At 45.1% G+C, this 17,439-nt stretch overlaps 1 protein-coding gene across 1 annotated transcript in view; it reads left to right on the top strand.

Moving 5' to 3' along the window:
- Positions 1–17,439, top strand: part of LOC137537849 (mucin-5AC-like) — a 73,707-nt gene that overhangs the window by 43,230 nt on the left and 13,038 nt on the right. The window contains exons 33-34 of the mRNA XM_068259801.1: positions 416–9,838; positions 13,823–14,104. Of these exons, the coding sequence (XP_068115902.1) occupies positions 416–9,838; positions 13,823–14,104 (9,705 nt within the window). The remainder of the gene's footprint in view (positions 1–415; positions 9,839–13,822; positions 14,105–17,439) is intronic.

A 17,439-nucleotide genomic window follows, 5' to 3' on the forward strand; every position in this document is an offset into this window, starting at 1 on the left:
GCCATGGTTTTAAAGTACCTATGAACTGAGAGGAATATGGAGGCTGCCATATGTATTTCCTTTTAAACAATACCAATTGCCTGGAAATCCTGCTGATCTCTTTAACTGCTGTAGCATGCAGCTATTCTCGTCAAACGTCAGTGAAACCCCTGATCTGTAGGCTTGTTTAATGTCAATGGTTAAATGTACTGGAGACACAGGATCAGCAGGATAGCCAGGTAATTTGCATTGTTTAAAAGGAAATAGTAAATATGTCAGCCTCCATATCCCCCTTAGTTCAGGTGTGCTATATCTTCATTGCTGTAGTAAATTTGTGTTATATGTTGATATTGAATTTAGTATGAGTTTATGGCAAATATTAGTACATTTTCAAGGTAAATAATAAATAATAATGATTTCAATTATGTGTTTTCAGTTTCACCGACCGAGTGTATTGAAGCTTACGATTGCTCTTGGTCAGAGTGGTATGATGTGAGCAGACCTGAAAATGGAGCTGGTGACATGGAAAGATTTGAAGATCTTGAGGCATATGGTCACAAAATATGTAAAAACCCCCGAGATGTTCAGTGCAGAGCAAAAGCTTATCCTTCTCAACCTATAGAACAAGATGTGACATGCAACAGAAAGATTGGACTAATTTGCTTGAACAGTAATAATCCACCTATGTGTTACAACCATGAAATTAGAATTGAGTGTTGTAACTACAGAGAATGTTCAACTTCTCCATTAACAAGTGAACCATCATCACAACCATCCACAGTTGAAATTGAGACTCCAGCTCCAACTTCTAAAGTTGTCCCAACATCTTTGCCTAGTGAAGTACAAACAGATATCACCACAGGCCCTACTTCAGAAACTCCTCCTCATGGTGGAGTAACAACAGCTTCTGGAGTTAAACCCTCTGAAACGTCTACACCTTCAACAACAACAGGCTGTGAAGTTAAGATGGAGTGCCGTTGGACCGGTTGGTTTGACATTCATCAACCTAATTTGAAAAGTGATGGGGGAGAAAAAGAAAGTGTTCAAGAAATAAAGTCAGCTGGAAATGAGGTATGCACAGACAGTGAGGTTGAAGACAAAATAGAATGTGAAGCTGTAGATGATAATGATGCCACTATATCGGACAATAAACAAAAGTTTACTTGTAATGTAAAAGATGGCTTGATTTGTGAAAACCGAGATCAAGTTAACAAGGAAAAATGCAACAACTACAAGATAAGGGTTTTATGCTGTGCTGAATACTGTGAACCAGTTCCATCACCTGGTGTCGCCACGACTTCTGGTACTGAACCGTCAGTCACTGGTGTTGTAACTTCAACGCAGGAAACATTACCTCCAGGATTAACATCAACACCCGGAATTTCAGAATCACCCTCAACTACTCCTTCTACAAGCACATCTACTGGCAAAACTGTCCCAACCTCATCTCAGCCTTCTTCAACATCAACTACAGAGACAGAACCACTTACATCCATACCAACAACAACATGTGTATTTAAGATAGAATGCCGCTGGACAGAGTGGTTTGATAATAATGAGCCCAATCTAAGAAGTAATGGAGGAGACACTGAAAGTGTGGACAACTTAAAATCAAAGGGAATTTCTGTTTGCACAGACAAAGAGGTTGAAGACAAGATAGAATGTGAAGCTGTAGATAATAAAGGTACAGCCATTATTGGTAACACACAAAAATTTACCTGCAACTTAAAAGATGGACTTATTTGCAAAAACAGTGATCAATTACAGAAAGTTAAATGCCACAATTATAGAATGAGGATTTTATGCTGTTCAGTGTTTTGTGAAAACGTACCAACACCTACAGTATCAACTTCTGAAACATCTGAGCCATCAGTTACACAAGGTGATACAACCACAAAGGGGACTTCACCTGGATATACACCTCCTGCTCATTCCCCAAGTGAGACTACTTCTGTAACAACATGTGCAAGTCAAAAGGAATGCCGTTTTACTCGTTGGTATGATCTCAACAATGTTACATATAACATTGATGGTGGAGACAGTGAAAGTCTTGAAGATATCAAAGCACAAGGACATGAAGTATGCAAAGGAAAAGAAATTGAGCACAAAATAGAGTGTGAAGCTGTTGACGTTAATGGTGTAACTATTGCCAATAACCAACAAACTCTTCTTTGTCTGCTCCAGAGTGGATTGATATGTAGAAACAAAGATCAGAAGGGTAAGAAGTGTCATAATTACAGAATAAGAGTTGAATGCTGTGCCGAATCTTGCGAGCCCTCAACTGGATTAGCCACAACATCTTTTCCTGTTACTAGTGAGTCTATAACAGGAACACCTCAGTCATCAAGCTCTGTATCAACCACTGTACAACATCCAACAACCGCTGCAATCACTGAACCTGGGTATTCTCCAAGTAGCCATGTACCTGGTCAAACATCCCCACCATCATATACTGGAAGCCCAGGTACTGGTGTAACCCCTCCACCAGGAAGCGAGGAGCCTGGTCAAACATCTCCACCTGATTATGGAACACCTCCTGATCAGTCATCAAGTAGTGAAACTTCAACTCCTGGTATCCCTGGTAGCACAGTACCTGGCCAAACTACAAAACCTTCTAGCTCAACTGGTACTCCATCATCTCCTGGAAGCCCAGGAACAGGTGGAACCCCTCCACCAGGCAGCCAGGAGCCTGGTCAAACAACCCAACCTGGAGGCACAAGACCTCCTGGCCAGCCATCAAGTAGTGAAACCTCAACTCCTGGTGTTCCTGGTAGCACAGTACCTGGCCAAACCACAAGACCTTCTGGCACACCATCATCTCCTGGAAGCCAAGGTACAGGTGGAACCCCTCCACCAGGCAGCCAGGAGCCTGGTCAAACAACCCAACCTGGAGGCACACAACCTCCTGGCCAGCCATCAAGTAGTGAAACCTCAACTCCTGGTGTACCTGGTGTCACTACACCTACTGGCTTAACAGATGGAGCAACTTCCTCCACATCCCATGACTGTGAAATTTTGAAAAAAAAAGAATGTCGCTGGACAAACTGGATAAACTCACACAATCCTTCTCCTGGTGTTAATGGTGAAGAAATAGAAAACTCAGATAAACACAGAGCTAAAGGTATAGAAGTTTGCAAAAAAGATGAAATTGAACATGAAATTGAATGTAAGCCTGCACAATATCAAAATTTGATCTCTGAAGAGGCTGACCAAGTATTTAAATGTAATTTAAATGATGGACTTCATTGTAAAAACATTGAACAGAAAGGAGATTCCGAAGAATGCCGTGACTATGAAGTCCGATACGAGTGTTGCTCTGAAAAGTATATTGAATCTTGTGGAGATAAAGCCTCAACTCCTGGTGTTCCTGGTAGCACAGTACCTGGCCAAACCACAATACCTTCTGGCACACCATCATCTCCAGGAAGCCCAGGTACAGGTGGAACCCCTCCACCAGGCAGCCTGGAGCCTGGTCAAACAACACAACCTGGAGGCACAAGACCTCCCGGTCAACCATCAAGTAGTGAAACCTCAACTCCTGGTGTTCCAGGTAGCACAGTACCTGGCCAAACCACGAGACCTTCTGGCACACCATCATCTCCTGGAAGCCAAGGTACAGGTGGAACCCCTCCCCCAAGCAGTCAGGAGCCTGGCCAAACAACCCCACCTGGAGGAACAAGACCTCCCGGTCAGCTAACAAGTAGTGAAACTTCAACTCCTGGTATCCCTGGTAGCACTGTACCAGGCCAAACCACAAGACCTTCTGGCACACCATCATCTCCTGGAAGTCCAGGTACAGGTGGAACCCCTCCACCAGGCAGCCAGGAGCCTGGTCAGACAACCCAACCTGGAGGCACAAGACCTCCTGGCCAGCCTTCAAGTAGTGAAACTTCAACTCCTGGTGTTCCTGGTAGCACAGTACCTGGTCAAACCACCAGACCTTCTGGCACACCATCATCTCCTGGTAGCCCAGGTACAGGTGGAACCCCTCCACCAGGCAGCCAGGAGCCTGGTCAAACAACCCAACCCGGACACACAAGAACCCCTGGCCAGCCATCAAGTAGTGAAACCTCAACTCCCGGTGTTCCTGGTAGCACAGTACCTGGCCAAACCACGAGACCTTCTGGCACACCATCAACACCTGAAATCCCAGGTACCAGTGGAACCCCTCCACCAGGCAGCCAGGAGCCTGGTCAAACAACCCAACCTGGAGGAACAAGACCTCCCGGTCAGCCAACTAGTAGTGAAACTTCAACTCCCGGTGTTCCTGGTAGCACAGTACCTGGTCAAACCACCAGACCTTCTGGCACACCATCATCTCCTGGAAGCCCAGGTACAGGTGGAACCCCTCCACCAGGCAGCCAGGAGCCTGGTCAAACAACCCAACCTGGAGGCTCTCAACCTCCTGGCCAGCCATCAAGTAGTGAAACCTCAACTCCTGGTGTACCTGGTGTCACTACACCTACTGGCTTAACAGATGGAGCAACTTCCTCCACATCCCAAGACTGTAAAATTTTGAAACAAAAAGAATGTCGCTGGACAAACTGGATAAACTCACACAATCCTTCTTCTGGTGTTAATGGTGAAGAAATAGAAAACTCAGATAAACACAGAGCTAAAGGTATAGAAGTTTGCAAAAAAGATGAAATTGAACATGACATTGAATGTAAACCTGCACAATATCAAAATTTGATCTCTGAAGAGGCTGACCAAGTATTTAAATGTAATTTAAATGATGGACTGCATTGTAAAAACATTGAACAGAAAGGAGATTCCGAAGAATGCCGTGACTATGAAGTTCGATACGAGTGTTGCTCTGAAAAGTATATTGAATCTTGTGGAGATAAAGCCTCAACTCCTGGTGTTCCTGGTAGCACAGTACCTGGCCAAACCACAAGACCTTCTGGCACACCATCATCTCCTGGAAGCCCAGGTACAGGTGGAACCCCTCCACCAGGCAGCCAGGAGCCTGGTCAAACAACCCAACCTGGAGGCACAAGACCTCCTGGCCAGCCATCAAGTAGTGAAACTTCAACTCCTGGTGTTCCTGGTAGCACAATACCTGGCCAAACCACCAGACCTTCTGGCACACCATCATCTCCTGGAAGCCAAGGTACAGGTGGAACCCCTCCACCAGGCAGCCAGGAGCCTGGTCAAACAACCCAACCTGGAGGAACAAGACCTCCCAGTCAGCCAACAAGTAGTGAAACTTCAACTCCTGGTGTTCCTGGTAGCACAGTACCTGGTCAAACCACCAGACCTTCTGGCACACCATCATCTCCTGGAAGCCCAGGTACAGGTGGAACCCCTCCACCGGGCAGTCAAGAGCCTGGCCAAACAACCCAACCTGGAGGTACAATACCCCCTGGCCAAACCACAAGACCTTCTGGCACACCATCATCACCTGGAAGCCAAGGTACAGGTGGAACCCCTCCACCAGGCAGCCAGGAGCCTGGTCAAACAACCCAACCTGGAGGCACACAACCTCCTGGCCAGCCATCAAGTAGTGAAACCTCAACTCCTGGTGTACCTGGTGTCACTACACCTACTGGCTTAACAGATGGAGCAACTTCCTCCACATCCCATGACTGTGAAATTTTAAAACAAAAAGAATGTCGCTGGACAAACTGGATAAACTCACACAATCCTTCTTCTGGTGTTAATGGTGAAGAAATAGAAAACTCAGATAAACACAGAGCTAAAGGTATAGAAGTTTGCAAAAATGATGAAATTGAACATGAAATTGAATGTAAGCCTGCACAATATCAAAATTTGATCTCTGAAGAGGCTGACCAAGTATTTACATGTAATTTAAATGATGGGCTTCATTGTAAAAACATTGAACAGAAAGGAGATTCCGAAGAATGCCGTGACTATGAAGTCCGATACGAGTGTTGCTCCGAAAAGTATATTGAATCTTGTGGAGATAAAGCCTCAACTCCTGGTGTTCCTGGTAGCACAGTACCTGGCCAAACCACAATACCTTCTGGCACTCCATCATCTCCTGGAAGCCCAGGTACAGGTGGAACCCCTCCACCAGGCAGCCAGGAGCCTGGTCAAACAACCCAACCTGGAGGCACAAGACCTCCTGGCCAGCCATCAAGTAGTGAAACCTCAACTCCTGGTGTTCCTGGTAGCACAGTACCTGGCCAAACCACCAGACCTTCTGGCACACCATCATCTCCTGGAAGCCAAGGTACAGGTGGAACCCTTCCACCAGGCAGCCAGGAGCCTGGTCAAACAACCCAACCTGGAGGAACAAGACCTCCCGGTCAGCCAACAAGTAGTGAAACTTCAACTCCTGGTGTTCCTGGTAGCACAGTACCTGGTCAAACCACCAGACCTTCTGGCACACCATCATCTCCTGGAAGCCCAGGTACAGGTGGAACCCCTCCACCGGGCAGTCAAGAGCCTGGCCAAACAACCCAACCTGGAGGTACAATACCCCCTGGCCAAACCACGAGACCTTCTGGCACACCATCATCACCTGGAAGCCAAGGCACAGGTGGAACCCCTCCACCAGGCAGCCAGGAGCCTGGTCAAACAACCCAACCTGGAGGCACACAACCTCCTGGCCAGCCATCAAGTAGTGAAACCTCAACTCCTGGTGTACCTGGTGTCACTACACCTACTGGCTTAACAGATGGAGCAACTTCCTCCACATCCCATGACTGTGAAATTTTAAAACAAAAAGAATGTCGCTGGACAAACTGGATAAACTCACACAATCCTTCTTCTGGTGTTAATGGTGAAGAAATAGAAAACTCAGATAAACACAGAGCTAAAGGTATAGAAGTTTGCAAAAAAGATGAAATTGAACATGAAATTGAATGTAAACCTGCACAATATCAAAATTTGATCTCTGAAGAGGCTGACCAAGTATTTACATGTAATTTAAATGATGGACTTCATTGTAAAAACATTGAACAGAAAGGAGATTCCGAAGAATGCCGTGACTATGAAGTCCGATACGAGTGTTGCTCTGAAAAGTATATTGAATCTTGTGGAGATAAAGCCTCAACTCCTGGTGTTCCTGGTAGCACAGTACCTGGCGAAACCACAATACCTTCTGGCACTCCATCATCTCCTGGAAGTCCAGGTACAGGTGGAACCCCTCCACCAGGCAGCCAGGAGCCTGGTCAAACAACCCAACCTGGAGGCACAAGACCTCCTGGCCAGCCATCAAGTAGTGAAACCTCAACTCCTGGTGTTCCTGGTAGCACAGTACCTGGCCAAACCACCAGACCTTCTGGCACACCATCATCTCCTGGAAGCCAAGGTACAGGTGGAACCCTTCCACCAGGCAGCCAGGAGCCTGGTCAAACAACCCAACCTGGAGGAACAAGACCTCCTGGCCAAACCACGAGACCTTCTGGCACACCATCATCACCTGGAAGCCAAGGTACAGGTGGAACCCCTCCGCCGGGCAGTCAAGAGCCTGGTCAAACAACCCAACCTGGAGGTACAATACCCCCTGGCCAAACCACGAGACCTTCTGGCACACCATCATCACCTGGAAGCCAAGGTACAGGTGGAACCCCTCCACCAGGCAGCCAGGAGCCTGGTCAAACAACTCAACCTGGAGGCACAAGACCTCCCGGTCAACCATCAAGTAGTGAAACCTCAACTCCTGGTGTTCCTGGTAGCACAGTACCCAGCCAAACCACAAAACCTTCTGGCACACCATCATCTCCTGGAAGCCCAGGTACAGGTGGAACTCCTCCACCAGGCAGCCAGGAGCCTGGCCAAACAACCCAACCTGGAAGCACACAACCTCCTGGCCAGCCATCAAGTAGTGAAACCTCAACTCCTGGTGTACCTGGTGTCACTACACCTACTGGCTTAACAGATGGAGCAACTTCCTCCACATCCCATGACTGTGAAATTTTGAAAAAAAAAGAATGTCGCTGGACAAACTGGATAAACTCACACAATCCTTCTTCTGGTGTTAATGGTGAAGAAATAGAAAACTCAGATATACACAGAGCTAAAGGTATAGAAGTTTGCAAAAAAGATGAAATTGAACATAAAATTGAATGTAAACCTGCACAATATCAAGATTTGATCTCTAAAGAGGCTGACCAAGTATTTAAATGTAATTTAAATGATGGACTTCATTGTAAAAACATTGAACAGAAAGGAGATTTTGAAGAATGCCACGATTATGAAGTTCGATACGAGTGTTGCTCTGAAATGTTTATTGAATTTTGTGGAGATAAAGCCACAACTCCTGGTGTTCCTGGTAGCACAGTACCTGGCGAAACCACAATACCTTCTGGCACTACATCATCTCCTGGAAGCCCAGGTACAGGTGGAACCCCTCCACCAGGCAGTCAGGAGCCTGGTCAGACAACCCAACCTGGAGGCACAAGACCTCCTGGCCAGCCATCAAGTAGTGAAACTTCAACTCCTGGTGTCCCTGGTAGCACAGTACCTGGCCAAACCACCAGACCTTCTGGCACACCATCATCTCCTGGAACCCAAGGTACAGGTGGAACCCCTCCTCCAGGCAGCCAGGAGCCTGGTCAGACAACCCAACCTGGAGGCACAAGACCTCCTGGCCAGCCATCAAGTAGTGAAACCTCCACTCCTGGTGTTCCTGGTAGCACAGTACCCGGCCAAACCACGAGACCTTCTGGCACACCATCATCTCCTGGAAGCCCAGGTACAGGTGGAACCCCTCCACCAGGCAGTCAGGAGCCTGGTCAGACAACCCAACCTGGAGGCACAAGACCTCCTGGCCAGCCATCAAGTAGTGAAACTTCAACTCCTGGTGTCCCTGGTAGCACAGTACCTGGCCAAACCACCAGACCTTCTGGCACACCATCATCTCCTGGAACCCAAGGTACAGGTGGAACCCCTCCTCCAGGCAGCCAGGAGCCTGGTCAGACAACCCAACCTGGAGGCACAAGACCTCCTGGCCAGCCATCAAGTAGTGAAACCTCAACTCCTGGTGTTCCTGGTAGCACAGTACCTGGGCAAACCACAAGACCTTCTGGCACACCATCATCTCCTGGAAGCCAAGGTACAGGTGGAACCCCTCCTCCAGGCAGCCAGGAGCCTGGTCAAACAACCCAACCTGGAGGCACTCAACCTCCTGGCCAGCCATCAAGTAGTGAATCCTCAACTCCTGGTGTACCTGGTGTCACTACACCGACTGACTTAACAGATGGAGCAACTTCCTCCATATCCCATGACTGTGAAATTTTGAAAAAAAAAGAATGTCGCTGGACAAACTGGATAAACTCACACAATCCTTCTTCTGGTGTTAATGGTGAAGAAATAGAAAACTCAGATAAACACAGAGCTAAAGGTATAGAAGTTTGCAAAAAAGATGAAATTGAACATGAAATTGAATGTAAACCTGCACAATATCTAGATTTGAGCTCTGAAGAGGCTGACCAAGTATTTAAATGTAATTTAAATGGTGGACTTCATTGTAAAAACATTGAACAGAAAGGAGATTCCGAAGAATGCCATGACTATGAAGTCCGATACGAGTGTTGCTCTGAAGTTTTTATTGAATATTGTGGAGATAAAGCCTCTACATCTCCAATCACCACACCATCTGGAACCTCTCCTGGGGAAACCACGACAGCTGGCTATCCAGCACCTGAGACATCTTCTTCTGTTTCTACGACAGCTAGTACTGAAACTGAGATCTCAACTTCTGGAACAACTGGACAACCATCGGATTCTACATCCCATATAACTTCTTCAACCTCAACTACCAGGGATGTAATGCACACCACAACTAGTTCACCAGCAGGAACTCCATCATCTCAGACGCCTCCGACAAGACCCCCTGCCAGCACAATATATTGTTTCTGTAAAGTAAATGATGAGTTTTATGGTCCAGGTAAGATTTAATTTTCCATGTTTATTAAGTCAATTGTTTTCACTATGTGAAAAATAGCAAGATCATTCACAATATATATTGTTTCTCTGAAAGTACACTGTACGTTTTGGTCATAAGGGCTCTGTTTTACTGGAAAGAACGATTGAAAGCACAATCTCACTTGGTTGCAATTGCAAAACCTGCAATTTACACTTGCTGCGTTTGCGTTGTGAAGCTGCCTGGAGTGTGGAGTGGTTGCATGAAGAAATGCCCATTCTGGGAGAAAATGAAGCATGCTAAGGGGAATAAGTAAATCACAGTGCTGCTGCAATTGGCAAGAGAGCTATGATCTACTTTTTGAAGTAGATTGCAGCCTTGTGGAAAAGGGCACTCACTACATTGTCTTTGATACTGTCAGTACCTAGTATCGTAGTTTACTTCCACTACTCAACTTGCTCTTTGTTAAAAAAAAAAATTCTTAAGATTAATTTCAGCTGTTTTAAACAGTTATCTGCTAAAGGTATTACCAGTCATTTTCTAAAAATAAAATGAGAGCTCCATTCCGATTCAATATAGTAGTGACTGTTTAAGAGAAGAAAAGAAATAAAATAACACTTCTGTGCTGCTGGAAATGGCACTCTCTTGACTATAGCATAACCTGGGCAGTTGTGGATATACCCCAACTGGTTGCATACTTCAGGGAGGGTAGGTGTACTTTGAGTATAGCATTCCTACCCCAGTCAGGGAGAAGCAGCAAAAGGAGCTCTCCTGCAGTCATGTGATCCCTGTTTATAGCAGGAGAAAAAATACAGTATCTCCCAAATCTGAGTGCCCCTTTCATAGTTTTGTAAATATTTGATTATATCTTTTCATGGAACAACACTGAAAGTAAACTTGAGAATAATTTAAAAGGAAGAATTCATACATACCTGGGGCTTCCTCCTGTCCTCTTCAGCCTGATCGGCCCCTCACCGCCATCCTCCACCTTCTGGATCTTCTGCTATGGCTCCCAGTAACTATGAGAGTCGGTGCTTACTGCACACACGCACCATCGCACTCCCATGGTTGGGAGTTTTCTGCCCTTGTGCAGTACTACTGCACAGGAGCAGAATGCTCCCAACGATGGGAGAAATACGGGGGTGTGCAAAGTTACCTGGAGGATTGCGGAGGATCCAGGGGATGGAGGACGACAGCAAGGAAGCAATCAGGCTAGAGAAAGTCCCAGGTATGTTGGGTGGCTGGATGGTGTAATGGTTAAGGGCTCTGCCTCTTACATGGGAGACCAGGGTTTGAATCTTGGCTCTGCCTGTTCAGTAAGCCAGTACCTATTCAGCAGGAGACCTTAGGCAAGTGTACCTAACACTGCTACTGCCTATAGAGCGCGTCCTAGTGGCTGCAGCTCTGGCGCTTTGAGTCCGCCAGGAGAAAAGCGCTATATAAGTCTTTGTCTTTATATATTTTTCCTTTTAATTAATCTCAGGTACACTTTAAGATATGTAACTTTGATACTATGTAAAGCAGTTACGTCTCTAAGTGAAGAATGACAAAATTGTGCCCAGAGCATCAATATTAACACTCTTGGACATGAAGTTCACTAGAGCTCCACAGGTTGCCACTGGAGTCTTCTTTCACCCCTGCATGATGAAGGAGGAGACCTTGCGCTCCTCCACCTTCTGTTTGAAGATGCCCCATAGATGTTTAATAGGGTTTAGATCTGGAGACATGCATAGCCAATCCAGCACTTTTAATCTCAGTTTCTTTATCAAGGGCGTGGTCATCTTCAAACAACTGATAAGACGTCAATCCAACAGTTGTTTGAACAATAACAAACAACTTTTTTTTGGATGTTTCAACTTGTTTCACAACACAAGTTGTTTGATAATTGTGCTGCATAAAAGACTGCTGTTGAGCTTGTGTTGATCCGCTCGGCAGATCAGTCAAAAACAGTCTTATAAGTCTGCCGACAGCCTGTACTCACGTGCTACTGTCGGCAGAACGACCGCCCCACGGGAGGGTCTGACGGACCCGTTGTTTGTAAAAATACGGAGTGTGTACATGCCTTTAGTCTGCTTGTAGGGAGATAAGAAAAAGACACCGAGAGCCCAATATGGTGTAGTATGCTCAGGACAATAGTGAATAATGTAATGTGAGAAGGTTATACTCACAAACGAGGGTTACCGCTGAGGCAACCACTGTGTATGCAGGTGAGGAGATTAGACCTGTCCTCACTCAGGGTTAAGAAGTCGCTCTCTGTAGATAGCTGAACGGTAGGGGTGGGTCTGCTTATCTTCAGCAAACTGTTTACCAGCTTTCTTGAGCATGATCTTTAGAAGAGGCTACCTGCTGTGATGACAGCAATGTAGACCAAGTTGATGCAGCGTGCAACATATGGAGCACTGACAGTCTCAATTCTCAACCCCCCCCCCCCCCCCCCCCGTTTCAACTGCTGCAGCAGTGCTGCCAGCACACGTACTTCTATTCAGAAAAGACAACCTCTGGATATAACGCTGAGCAGGTGCATTCTACTCCTTTGGTTGGCCATGGTGAGTGAAACCTGTATTGTAAAACCGCTGTTACCGCTACCATGCTGCAGCTCAATTTCAGGGGGTTTGCAATCTTCCTGTAGCCTAGGCAATCCTTATGTTAAACAACAATTCTTTTTCTAAGATCCCCAGAAAGGTTTCTGCCATGAAGTGCCATGCTGAACTTCCAGAGCCCAGTAAGAGAGTGATGACATCACATTTAGCACACCTGCTCCTATTTCACACCTGTGACCTTGAAACACTAATGAGTAACATGACTCTGGGTGAGAAAATGTCTAATTGGGCAGAATTTCCGCATTCTTCACTTAGGGGTGTACTCACTGTTTTTGCCAGCTGTTTAGGAAGGAAACTCTTCTTTTACATGTATGAAAATAAGATAGTGATCATAATGTGTACATGAACTTTGGATGTCTTTTTTCTTTTTGATAAAAGGTGAGTATATGTTCTTTTGCAGGATACCTTTATTTTGTCTCAGTGAATTACCATTCTTCAGATATTTCCACCGCTTGTAGATTGTCAGAAACTTTACAGGGAATATAGATTATTGGTTGAATGAGACTTAATGAGACAAAAACTGCGAGCAACAGTGCGATAGTGCATTGCACTGCTGCGCAGCGCATGTAGTCTAAATATCAGACCGTGCAGTCTATGTACTTCTGATATTCCTGATACAAGCACACTATGGGCTTGTTTCAATAAGAAAAATAGCAGGCCTTATCAGAGTTAACATGCCTTATCAGAGTTATCACACCTTATCAAAGTAGCATAGTGAGCGCTACGGACGTAGGCATGCTAATTGGCAAGGACGAGAGCTCCACTCGTCCTGCCCTGAGCCCCTGCGGGTCCAATCACTTTAAAGTGCATTATCCTCGCACTTTGATTGGCCCAATAGGCTGCCTGTCAAGTTTCCTGTCAAGTGACAGGCAGCCTATTTGGCCAATCAAAGTGTAGGAATAATGTCCTTTAAAATGATTGGACCCGAAGGGGCTCAGGGCAGGACGAGTGGAGCTCTCGTCATGCCAATTACCAGGCATAAGGGTTTGTAGCGTTTGCTATGCTACTCTGATAAAGCGTGTTAACTCTGATAAGGTGTGTTAACTCTAGTAAGGCGTGTTAACTCTAATAAAGCATGCTATTTGCCTTAGTGAATCAAGCCCTATATATGTTGCCGAAATTTGCATGGCAACGCGTATAATGTAAACAAGACTAAAGACAGTAAAAAAAACCCTAAGAGAAGCTTTCTTTTTATGTTATCCAAACCTACTTTTTTCCTCCGCAGATGGGCTTTAATATGCATTTTACATGTTTTGTGTGGATTTGTTGAAAATCTTGTATACATATTTTCTCTGAAAATCTGGTGTTTTGCTTTCTTGAAATCACTGCCTTATAAATGTAATAATGTTCTTTGGCCTGAACGTTACAAACTCTAATTAAATTATAAGTGCTCCTTTTTGTTATCTAGGTGAAGTTATCTACTCCCGATTTGACAAGGAAGGGTGTAGATTTTTCGGAACCTGCAGTAACACTTGTAGGATTGAACGACATATGGACTGTTCATCTACTACACCACTTTATCCAGATTCACATGAATCTTTTACCACTTTACCAACCTCAACCCGAGTAATGGATGTTGATACCACTAAAAAAATATTCACCAGACCAACCAGAAGACCAAAACCACCCACAGGACCATCTGGAACAGGCACTCCCTCAGATGAAACTCCCACTACCTCTGAAGAAACCGGTATGTAAAAGCTTCACACTTTTATTTGAAGATAACTAAAGTATCTTAAAATTAAGCAATATCATAAAAGCAATATACAAAATACAGTATATATGTATACATTAATTTATGTTTCGTGCTACTATTTACTTTTTTAGCTGGGAAAATATGAAATGCTACTGGAAAATATATTGTGTTCACCACATGCAACTAACATAGTGAACTCTAAACACTGCTTTTTAACTCGGGGTATACACTGACTCAAACCGAAGGCACGTCTCCCTACTCCTCCCTCATGGTATTCCTGTCCCTTTCACTTCAGTGATACATATGATGCCTACGGGCAGTGGTGGACTTTCTTTTTATAAAACTGGTATTATGGATGCCGTAATTTCAAAATACTAATTTTTAAAAGAAGGGATCAACTTAAAATGTAACTGTTAAATATATTAATTACAGATTTAGAAAACATAGACAAAAGAAAATACACAGGTACATAGTTAACTTGCCATTTCCTTAAAGTGAACCTGAAGGTAAAAAAGTGCTCCAAATGGAGTAGTTACCTCATTGGAGAAAAGTTTCTGAATAGTCCATAGACTTCCCCTGTCCCCCTTGCCTCCATCGATCCAGTGCTGGGACTCCTCCAAGCTCTTCAACCCGCCCTGGATGAAGATTGTGTGGCCATCTGTGAACAGGCACAACCACACTAGACATCCTTTGCCTGTGCAGTGTGGTCATGCTTGTTCAAGGACGGGAGCACCATTGCAAACTTCCAGAGGGTCCCAGCGCTGGATCGATATTTAGGAGGAAAACGTAGGAAGTACATCTCGACCATACAGGCATAGAGTCTGAAGAAGGCTTACTAGCCAAAAGCTTCCTTTTTTTTTAGTTAGCCAATAAATGGCATCATCCTGATTCGAATCTTCCTGCACTAGAGGCAGTCACATGAATCTGAGCAGGGGTGTGCAAGTGCTCTGTTATGGCTTTACATTATGGATACTGCAAACAGAACATAGAGATCCTATTGCTATCAAACAGACCCTGCCTGGTTGTCTTGCAAGGTCATAAACACAACTATGAAGAACATGCATTTTTTTTCATACTTGACTTCCCCAAGAACATATATCTGTGGTTTTATCCTGAAAAGGATGAACTGAACAGAGAGGCTCATGAGGTTGATCTGGATGAACATACTGTACATCTTCTTTTCAACCTAGATATTTATGTAGCTACAATTCTGTTTGCAATACTGAACAGGGTGTTTAATATACAGGCTAGCATAATGTATTAGATTCCTGCATTGCTTCTAAGTCTGACATCACCAGCTTACAGATTGTGCTTAAAGCAGTCTAGGCAGCAGTATAGACTGTGCAGTATAAAAACCTGCTGATTGCTGGAGCTCCAATGAGAGCTATAAATATTGAAATAAATGTTGAGGAGAGGAAAGGGACAGGGCCTTTACCTAAAAAATGAGAAGATGATTGGTTAGTCATTATCACAAATGAAACAATGGACAGACTAGGGATTTACAAATACCTAGGCACTGGTCAGTGGTAATAATATAGAACATATGCACCATGCAGTGCAGCTCTGTCTTTATTTTGATGAAGTGGTGAGTTAGCTATGAGCTGTTATTTTTATAGACGTTTGATTTTTAACTTCCTTACTATTAAAATAGGATTAATAGTAGTAGTTCACAAAGTTTTATGGTCTGAAGACTACATTATAGGAAGTTACAGATCTCAAGAGCCCCTTATTATTTACGTTTATTATTGGTTTAGTTTCTTCTCCCACATACACAGTATCTCCTGCCTGCGTTGACAAAAATAACTCAGCCGCTTTCTTGATACATGGACAGGGCCGCCATCAGAAATTTTGGGGCCCCTCACACTTCATCAGGCCTGGGCCCCCCCTCCCTTGGCCCACCCAGTGGTTGCTATGCCCGCCCACTAGCCACCCCACCCACGTGTCCATACGCGAAGTGCACTTCATCGAAAAAATGTGCATGGCTCCGACACTGAAGAAAGCGGCATGCACAGAGTGATGTGGCAAAAAGTGGGCGTGACCATGACATGTTGTGGGTGGAGCCAAATACTAGCAAAATACAGGTAGTCCCCGGTTAACAAATGAGATAGGGACTTGTAGGTTCGTTCTTATCCTTTATCCGTTCTCTTTTGTACCCCTCTGTCTCACCTCAGTTTGTGCCTCTTTTGTGTCCCTGTGTGTGACCTCATGTTCCCGTCTCATCTCTTTTCTCCCAGTGCCTTTTTTGTCCGCATCTGTTCCCCCTTGCCTCTTTTACCCCCCCCCCCCCCGTGTTACCTCTTGTCCCCAGTATAGGTAGCCTGGTATGGGTGGTGCACCAGTATAGGTTAGCCAGGTACAGGTGCCCCCAGTATAGGTAGAAAGCTATAGGCACCCCAGTATAAGTAGCCAAGTATAGCTGGTGCCCCAGTATAGGTAGCCAGGTACAGGAGGTGCCTCAGTAAAGATAGCCAAGTATAGGTGGTGCCCCAGTATAGGTAGCCAGGTATAGGTGGTGCCCAAGTATAGGTAGCTAGGTATAGGTGGTTCCAGCCCTAGTATAGGTAGCCCGGTACAGGTGGTGGCCCAGTATAGGTAGCCTGTAGCCAGATATAGGTGGTGCCCCAGTATAGAAATTCCACTATAGCGGGCTCACTCATCTGCTCTCCATGTTCAAGCACTGATGTCACTCTTCTCTCAGTGCTGGAATGCAATGTGCAGGTTAGTGAGCCACAGGCCCACAGCCAGCACATGCTGTGACCCTTCCAGCGCTTTGGGGAGGGGACCCGGGGCCCCCAGAAGCCCTGGGCCCCTCACTGCAGTGTCAGTTGCCCCCCCTGATGGCTGCCCTGTACATGGGGCCATATGCAATTCACTTTTTCTTTTATGTTTTCTCCTAGGAGATAATTGTTCATCTTCACTTTAAAATACCTTTTCAGCACTCCTCAATTAAAAAATTTCCAATATAAAATAGAAGAAAAAGTACTTTAAATATTGTTCAGAGTATTGTTTGGCTTGCTGGTGGCTTAAAATGCATTTAATTGATAAGATGTGAAGATATCACTTAGGGGAAACCATATGAGAAAAAGTGAATTGCATATGGGTCACAGTGCTTGCAGAGCTTAAAGAGAAACTCCGACCAAGAATTCAACTTTATCCCAATCAGTAGCTGATACCCACTTTTACATGAGAAAAATAATGATTTTCACAAACAGACCATCAGGGGGCGCTGTATGACTGATTTTGTGCTGAAACCCCTCCCACAAGAGGCTCTGGTACCGTACGGTACTCTGGGCAAACTGCCACAATGTAACAATGTTCAGACAGGAAAT

This window comes from Hyperolius riggenbachi, chromosome 11, assembly GCF_040937935.1.
Source record: "Hyperolius riggenbachi isolate aHypRig1 chromosome 11, aHypRig1.pri, whole genome shotgun sequence".
Classification (NCBI taxonomy): Eukaryota; Metazoa; Chordata; class Amphibia; order Anura; family Hyperoliidae; genus Hyperolius; species Hyperolius riggenbachi.